This window comes from Solanum stenotomum, chromosome 4 (genome assembly GCF_019186545.1).
Source record: "Solanum stenotomum isolate F172 chromosome 4, ASM1918654v1, whole genome shotgun sequence".
NCBI lineage: Eukaryota > Viridiplantae > Streptophyta > Magnoliopsida > Solanales > Solanaceae > Solanum > Solanum stenotomum.
Genome location: NC_064285.1, coordinates 58,529,837 through 58,539,708, shown reverse-complemented (window position 1 = coordinate 58,539,708; position 9,872 = coordinate 58,529,837). Strand labels below are relative to the sequence as shown.

The following is a 9,872-nucleotide window of genomic DNA, read 5'->3' as shown; positions in this document are numbered from 1 at the left end:
GCCACGAAATAAAAAAGGAAATGATTTGTGCAGAAGACATCAAGATGGAAAAATATAATTGATTGATCATCACAGAAACTGATAGAAAGGAAAGCCTCAATCTAAGGAATTAGAATATCCTTACAGATGGCCTAAATCCAGCAACCAACTCAATCAAGGCACACCTTGATTGACAAGACGAAATCAAGCAGATTATCAAATCAAATCCTCAAACAGAATCAAGTTATCAAGAAAGGGAAGAATCGTGAGTCAAACCAAGGATTAAAAATCTGTTAATCATACAAGGAAAGGATTGAGCCAACCAAGAAGAGTAGAGAAAGTGATTTACCATGCACATATCTAATATGGACATGGATCAGCAAAATCGCCGCAATCAAGGAATCTCTCAATCATCCTTGATTGAGATAAATCCCTTGGGTTTTTCCTTACAAGAGCACGGGTCGATGACTATATAATTTACCCCAGACTTTAGTGTGAAGTGTGCAACTTCACTTGAGCTTATCAAACAACTTTCTTTTATCTTTCATAAAGCTTTGTAAACACGTGAGTGATACAATTGAAAAGAAAAGAAAAAGAAAGAATCTGAGTGTAGGTTTACAAGTAGAGGCAACGTCAAGATAGAAATTTGATTTGCATATCAGACAGGATCAAGTCACAAGAAAAGCTGTAACACCAAGCTCACTTCAAAGCTTTTAAGGAAACCCTTGAAACCCAAGGGGACTGGACTAGGCACCACATTGGTGATCCGAACCAGTATAAAAATCTCTGTGTCATTTACTTACTGCAGATTATTATTACTGTTTAACTCTGTACTAACTTGCAGGTGAGTCGACTGGCTATCACAGGAAGTCGACTGAAGGAATTTTAATCCCCCCCTCCCCCCTCTTTACTTTCAGCCTATTTCTGGCTAGTTGAATATTCTATTATATTCAGAGTTAATCGTTTGAGTTAAACCTTTGTATTTGAATTCAATGAATTTTATTCAATTTTAAGCTTTGTATGCGTGAGTTAGTCTTTCTCTTGTAGTCAGCCAGGATAAGGATTCGCTTGGGGACCAACAATAATTCTCGAGTGCCGGCCACGTCCAGAGTGTAGACTCGGATCGTGACATCGATAGTACATCATGTACTTTAACCCATGAAAATATTTAGAGAGTCCCAAATCCACCCAGGCAACTACGGGTAAAACCACGACTTGTGGTTTCAAAGTACTAGTCGTATAGTGACCCTAGTCATTGTTTTCAGACTTTTCAAATGTGTTTCTAAGGGGTTTTTCATCTTAACCCTATTATCCAATGCCACTACGTTTTGACTTTCAAAAAGCATAAATATCATATCCTAAGTCAATTCTCTCATTCTTTCTTTCTAACCCAAGTCAAGAGCAAGTTTAATTATTTAAAACAAGCCAAGCACATATGGTTTTGGTCAAACAAGTCCATTAAGAGTTTTTCCTTCCAGTTTATTGTCTTCTACAAGTATGTAAGGCTATCATCTAGTTCGTCATTATGCCCTACATCTACAATTTCAGTTAGTAAGATCAAAACTAGATTTTTACCTTGAAAGTTTATGATTTCAAATTCCCTCTAATTCAAACTTCTTATTATTAAATTCTTATCATTGAAATTGCTATCATATTCATTGATGATTCTTCATGAGTGATGATTCATGTTTATTCTTTCACATGGACCCTTTTTAGCTAAAATTATTTAAAAACCTAGTCATAGTACATCATATGATCGATGCATTGTTTTTATAAGTATAGTATATTTTCATGAAATTTAATTATATTTATTTCGCGGATTATATTCTTAAAAAGGTTTAGAGCCCGTTTGGATTGGCATAAAAATTGTAGCTTTTAAATCAAAATTAAAAAGTCAAACTAAAATGACTTTTAAGTCAAAAAATAAAAAGAAGGGGGAGACCTACTTTTGGTTTCTGACTTATTTTAAGTCATTTTTTACCTTGCCAAAACACTTCATAACTTATTTTAAGTCATTTTTGACTTATTTTAAATTATTTTTATATTTGTCAAACACTTTCAGAAGTTAAAAACGGACTTAAAAGTAGGTTTGACCAACTTTTAAGCCAATCCAAACACCCTCTTATCACTTGCAAGATTCCTTACAGAAGTTTACAATTATTTGTTGAAAACATAGATATGATTTTCAAAGAAAATGATTTTTACCATCAAAACTCAAAATATCAGTATATTTTAGATAGTAATTATGAGCATAGACTCACCAGTAGTACTACAAGTTTACTAATTTTGATACTTGATTCAGATAGAGAAATAATTTATACAATTAAGAGTATATTAGTATATACAGATTATTTTGGGAGGATTATTAATTTAGCACCGAGAGGATGTGAGTTCAGAAAATTTAAATCTCGTAACTATGTGCCATCGTGGGATTTGAGCACACCACTATTCGGTTGCTTTTTTAAGCCCAAAAGGCTTAATAGTATCTATATCATACATACATATATGTATTCTGGTAAGGTATAGGGCAACTCTCCCAATTGAGATTATTATAAGTTGGACATCATGAGCTCACGTGGTGTTGTCAAATGTAAGAAACTCCCACTTAAAGATTATTTCTCTATATTTTTAGAATTTGAACTGATGTAATTACTTATGCATTTATAGATATGATGATTTCTCATACTTACAGTGTTAGACATGTTTTCAGTTTAAATTATAGAAACAATTTTATATTATTAGAAGATGAAAGTATTTTAAAGTAACTTGCATACTATTTTACATTTTTCTCTTCTCAATCTCATATATTCAAATATCTTGTTTCAATTAATCAGTTTTAGAGTCTGTTTGAATTGACTTATTTTAGGTGTTTTTAAGCTAAAATGAATTTTAAGCACTTTTGTAGACTTTTGTTAAAATAACTTATGGATTTTGACTTATATACCAAAAGTAATAAGTCAATCCAAACGGCCTCTTAGAACATGCCCCAACTTTTCAGTAGAATAATTTATTTTAATTATTTAGTTGCCTTTAATTCAATCTATCTTCAGAGTTTTTCGTTCAGGTTGGTATGTTCAATTTTATCCAATTATTATATTTAACTATATTACATATCGTACATTTCATGTATAGACATCATTCGATGTTCATGTTTAGATTAGGTATATTAAGGTAATTAGGATCAGCAACACACGAAGGATCTTATTTTCATCCAGTTTTGGTGAGATCTTCTTGCTTTTGAAGGACTTCAGTTTATCTAGGGTATTATTAGTTATTAGATGTTGTTTGTAGAGTATATATTCAGGTAGCCTGGTGCCACAATTTGATATCAAATCATGATGACGTCTACCATTAACCCCAGTAGGCCAGTCAAAACCCAACAACAAGTTGATAAACTAAATCGAATATAACTATGCGGAAGTCAAATAGACATAGCATAGGGCCATAGCATAGACATATACATAACGATAGTCCAAAAGTAACCAAGAAAAGTGAAGTATTCCTAAGAATGCCCCTATAACTCTAAGAATGTGAGACAATACTAGACACTTGATTTTGTACAAGTAAGACCGGTGAACCTAGAGCTCTAATACCATACTATCTAAAACAAAAATTGTACGTCAATACGGGACTAACAATACCCATACCGATCGATGTCATAAAAATTTGAATAGAAAATCAGGTCAAAATTTGACCTACAATGTAACGAAAATTAACTCCATCATTATATATTCCCCTCGAGGAGAGGATCACATGCCCAAAAAATATCCCATGTATCGTTAAATTTGAAAAGAGAAATGGAATAGTTTTTAGGTAATTGTAGTATTTTTTTTACGACGTGGCTATCTATTTTGTTGTCTCATTTATATCATGCCAATTAACACGAAACCATATTATTATTTCTATTTTTCATTTCCTTTCACTATTTTTATTCACTTATATTTAATATTCGTAAGTCTACCAAACTTGCATTATGCAAAATCTATTGTTGTCTATTTACACAAAAAAATCTAAGAGAATTTTGGTGTCTTCTTCCAATTTCAAGCATGACAATAAATCAACATTATTTCAATATATCGTTATATACCAGCTTATCAAATTCAACACAATATTATTTTGATATAATTATCAATTAGTTAGGTTTTATTGTTCTAATTTTATATTATATTTTTTCATTAAAAAATTGCATTGATTACATTCTTAATTTATAAGGTCTGAGTACATTCTACCTTCCAAATCTCACTTATAGGATTACACCGAGTATGCTAGTGTTTTTCAATTTATATATGTCAACTACAAAAGATAAATAAATAAATGAACAAAGGAATCTCTATAAAATTTGACTTTAGGCCTTCAATCTTTGTTGAGACGGTCCTAATAAGACTCCATACAATAGACGTTTATGATCTGATCCTTTTTCAAACTTTGCACATAGTAAAAGTTTAATGTACCGAATTGTCCTAAGAAAGATGAGTTTGATTTTTTTCTTGATTGATCCATTATTTCAGTTTAGATCACAAGTTTAGTACTCTTTTAATGATTACTACCACACTGTCTTTTCCTGTGTGGGTAGCTTCTGATATTCATGCAAGGAATATGATATTGCCNTGAAGGGAAGTCATTTTCCTTAAATTTGAGGAAAATGAGTTGATTTGGAAAACATTTTCCAAAACATTTAATCCAACCAAACATGAGAAAATTGGAAAACATTTTCCGGAAAATGTTTTCCTTCCTACCAAACACACCCTTAATGATTACTACCACTATGTCTTTTCCTGTGTGGGTAGCTTCTGATATTCATGCAAGGAATATGATATTGCCTTTTCCCCCTTTTGGGTTTGGCCAGGGATTGGGTATTTGCTTTGTGATCTATATAATTTTGAGATGTAAAAAGATAATAGGGAGAGCTGTTGAGTAGAAAGCAAGCAAAAGAAAAGACCAACTTTGGGTTTTCTTTTGGGATGTCAAGGCAAGCATATATCCCATATCAATTTTGGCAATTGTGTATATGCACCTTCAACATGATGCTGTCCTAAAAACACCCTGACACAGAGAAGTAGTAGTAAACTATGAATCTATCTATTAATATTATAATAAAAGCTAGAATTTTTTAAGGAGTCAGTAGGATGTATTATAAAAAATAATATATATATATTAGTTATACATTGTATTCAGTATCATAGAGTGTATAATTAACACATAGTTAATCATAGTGTTAACAATATAAGGATTATTAACATATGGATAAACATAGTTGAAGACAAAATTGTCCTTAATACACCAAATCAACCAATTGATAAGAAATAATTCTACCATAATTAATCTCAACATTAATAACACTCTTTATTCAGCACTATTTGTTATACACTCTATCAAACGCGCCCCTATCAAAAATGTTAAATTACAGTAATGGTCTTCTCATTTTAAAAACTTAATTTCTTGGCTTATTGGAAGTAAAAAGTAGACGTGCGTACGAATCCCAACAAACACATCATGCTTAATTCTTATACACTCTATCAAATGTGCGCCTTCATTAAGAGTCACACCTATATATTCATTCACAAAATTTTAAAAAAAAAAGATGAGTTGAGTAGAAAGCAAGCAAAAGAAAAGTTACACTTTAGGCCTTCTTTTGGGATGTCAAGGCAAGCATCAATGCCTTAAAAGGTTGTGAAATTGAGTAATTAGTTTCTCCTTGAATAATAAGTTGCAACCTCTTGCCTTGAGAAGATCATCATCTCTATTCTCTCCCAGTAGCCAAGTAAGCCACTCTAATTAATTTGCATAAAAATGATAATATTTGTGTTGAAGTGACTTAGATTATGGTCTGTTTATTGCCTTTTTCTTATTGTTGAAATCTTCAAATTAGCTTAAACATATGACTTTTTTATGTTGATGCTATGTATATTTTGTTATACAATGACATAATTAAATAGTAATCACTTATGTCTAAGAAAATAACACAAGTAGACGTACTCTACTATTTAGATAACTATTACATGGTTGTAGACTCTATGTTATGTTAAACCTTAAACTTAGAAGTTTAAATTATCTAAATATTCTTTTTACTAATTTAAATCATTTATTTCATTTTTGATGGGGTTATTTCAAGAAACCTTCTCATTAATGAGTCAATAATAAAAGGAGATAAAGAGAAATGATTTTTTAAAATGTGAAGCGTCCATTTGATGGACTATAGAGTCAGAGATATTTTTATTTGTGAAATCGAAAGAGGTATGAAATCATATTTTATCATATTCTCTGTTTCAATTCACTTTGATATGCTTTTGGATTACGATAAAAATAGAATATTGACCTAAAAATAAAAGAAATATATTTTAGAGGATGTGAGCCATAAAAAAATGATTAATTACACTAAAAAATTCTTAGAATATAACTCAATTTTCGATACAGTTCTTGTATTCTTAAGACCAAACACTTACACCCCGTAATATGAAAAAACTACACTTAATATTATGATATAAATATTTTTTAAATATGCATCTTTGGAAAGTCTCAAATAGAAACTAAACACAAATTGTTTAATAAGATGACTAGATTATTACACATTTTGCAAACTATTTTTATCTTTTAGAACTCTTAAATCTAATGTTGTCATCTAATTTTTCTAAAATTATTTAAATCGCTTAGATAATGAATTTTTTTTTTATATAAAAAAAATTCATCTAAAGAAGTAAATTAAGATAATTTTGAAGCAAAGGTCAAATAAACAAACAAAAATAAAAATAACAATTTCATATATACAAATAGTTTACATGATTAAAATGCTAAATAGTTATTGTTACTAGTTGGTATATCACTACCTTAGCATTTACTAATTGAAATGAACGAAAGAAACATATACTAGAAATATAATTTATAAGGAAGAATTTGTTAGTATTATACAAAAATTATTTTTAGCGGCAATTACTTAATGATAATAGCTTAATTGTCGCTAAATATATTTTTAAATTTAAAGATAATTAACACTCTTCGTAAATATTTCTAAAGTCTATAGCGACATGAAATTCAATGAAAATCAACTAATGTCGGTAAGATTTTAACACTCTTTATTAATGTACATATTATTACCGTTAAAAATTATTTTTATGATATTACATGTTTCTACTTCATAAGTTAAAGTAAAAAGTAAAAGAATCATATATCTAATTAATTTGCCTATTATTCATCTTCGTGAGTTCAGACTATACTAATTAGCTTGACACCATCAATCAAATCACCATATGATAGATCACTTTGATCATTCACAAAATAAATTGTATTTTTTTATTTAATTTACTGTATAATTATTTTTAAATTTTAGTTTAATAATATTAACAGTGACAAATTATTTACTATGTGACTTGACATACACACATGTGGAGAAACTAATTAACAAAAATAAAATGAAGAAATAATACACTAATTAGAATAATGATCACATTGCACTTTCCTCATATATTGTTTGTGCATTTCTTCAAGCGCACATAACCCCCAAGGAAATCAAAGAATCTAATCTTTCAGACTAATTAGTAGTATATATTACTTTCTCCGTTCACTTTTACTTATCACGTTTGAATCTGATACGCTCCTTAAAAAAATAACGATTAATATATTTATTTTCTCCAGCGGAAATATTCATGAAAATATCAGTTCATTGTCACTCCAATATGCTATACGTTTTAAGCCTTCTTTTGTGTCTTGGAGCTTTCTTCATCATATATACTGGTATGTACATTCTACTCTTTACCAACAAAGTCAATTACTCCTTCTGAGAAAGTGTTTGATTGGGTATGAAACTTAAGAAAAATAGACAAATTAACCTTAACAATTATTTGTGTCATCACATTTGAAAAAAAAAACATTTATTTTACATTTGTATAGTATAATCCTCTCTGTATAGCGGAAAAAGTTGTTCACATTCCGTATATATACGCACTAAAATAATGAATATAAGATATATATCTTTTGCATAATTTTTTATAACTTAACATGATATAATAAAGATGTAATGAGTTATATACAGTTGACTTGTAAAATTTGCTACACTAGTAATAATAAATTAGATGAACAAAAACCTCTTTTACTTTGTAAAGAGATTTATCTATAATTACTTTATAAGTGATATGATTATGCAAGTTAGTACTATATTTTATCATCAATGCATAAAATTTAAAATCATCAGTAATATATTCTCACATTAATTATATCACTTGACACAATATATTTGTGTAGACTTACAAAGACTGATAACATTTATGGTCTTTAACTTTAGATATGCATAAGTAGAAACGTAAACTTATATAAAGTTGAACAAATACACACATATGTCCTACTCCTACATGACAATTCGTGTGAGACGCCACATAGGACACTTGTCTACTTATTCATCTTATCTTATACAAGTTTAAATACCGTCTTGTGTATATCCCAGCTTAGTGCTTCTATATGCTACTTACTCTATTATTTTGCACTTGTACATGTGAAACAGATGCTATAAAATTAAGTGGAATGTCACAAAGTTCACAAGAAATTATCAAAATCAATGGTTTGAAACATTTTGACATGTATTTACCTATGGCTGGTTCATCCTATGGTGTTGGTTCTCCCTTCAATTTACCACCTTATGATTCTCTTCCTCCAATACCAAATACCCCAACAACACCTTATTGTGTCAATCCACCACCAGCCAATGGAAATTCTGGCCCAATTATAAACCAACCTCCAAGCCCATCATATGGCCCAATTATAAACCAACCTCCAAGCCCGTCATATGGCCCAATTATAAACCAACCTACAAGCCCATCATATGGCCCAATTATAAACCAGCCTTCAAGCCCATCATCTGGCCCAATTATAATCCCAAGCCCACCACCCCAATTTCTTCCTCCCATAATAATTCCCAACACACCCCAATATGTTTCACCTAATCCTCCCACAAATATTCCTAGCCCAACACAACCTATTTTTAGTCCACCTTATTATTATGAACCTAGCCCACCAAGGTATGTCCCAATTAATCCACCAAGTTATAATGTCCCAATTAATCCACCAACAGGGTATTTCCTACCGCCAGTGGTGTATCCACCACCGGCAGTGCCTCCTCCACCACACATCGCAGATGCTATTGCTCTATGGTGTGTGGCGAAGCCGTCAGTACCAGATCCAATAATACAAGAAGCTATGAATTATGCTTGTGCATCTGGAGCAGATTGTGATCAACTTCGGCCCAATGGGTCATGTTATCAGCCTGATACTTTATTTGCACATGCATCTTATGCATTTAATAGCTATTGGCAAAGAACTAAAATGGCTGGTGGCACTTGTGACTTTGGAGGGACAGCTATACTTGTCACCGTTGATCCTAGTAAGACCTCATTTGTTTTCATTAAGATTAACACGTCTGAATCTGAATGCACATCTGAATGCAATCGTTTTCTCTAAACTTGAACAGGTTTCGATGGATGCCAATTCATCTACTATTGATCAATAGATGAAATGAAGACTAAATTAGGTTTTTGATCCATTTTTCTTGCATGGGAAAGTTCAAGATAAATAAGATTGAAGTTTTGTAATTTTGAACAAAATATTTAGGTGGATGCATGTATGTTTTGGACTACTTCGACGCTTCTCTTCCATAAAGGAACATGTCATTTCCTGAATTATAAATGTAAATGGAAAATATCATTTGGATTTGACATTATCCTGAATTTTATTATATTAAAATGTGAGACTCCTAACTTAAAAGCTAAATGATCAAACTATCCTTTTAATTTGATCTAAACGTCTATAATTTTTTTTTAAAAAAACTTAATGCGCTTGAAAGAGTAGCCCAACACTTCGTAGTCAAGTCCATCGCTGCATACACTATAACAAAAACAATTTTTAGCTGC

General features: G+C 30.7%; 1 protein-coding gene across 1 annotated transcript; it reads left to right on the top strand.

Moving 5' to 3' along the window:
* The first annotated feature begins 5,652 nt into the window (after positions 1–5,652).
* On the top strand, positions 5,653–9,585 carry LOC125862441 (proline-rich extensin-like protein EPR1). Its single transcript, XM_049542509.1, has 4 exons — positions 5,653–5,740; positions 7,609–7,707; positions 8,471–9,346; positions 9,434–9,585. Exons 2-4 carry the CDS (start codon positions 7,620–7,622, stop codon positions 9,463–9,465), a joined length of 996 nt encoding a protein of 331 aa, XP_049398466.1. The 5' UTR covers positions 5,653–5,740; positions 7,609–7,619; the 3' UTR covers positions 9,466–9,585.
* The last annotated feature ends 287 nt before the right edge of the window (positions 9,586–9,872 follow it).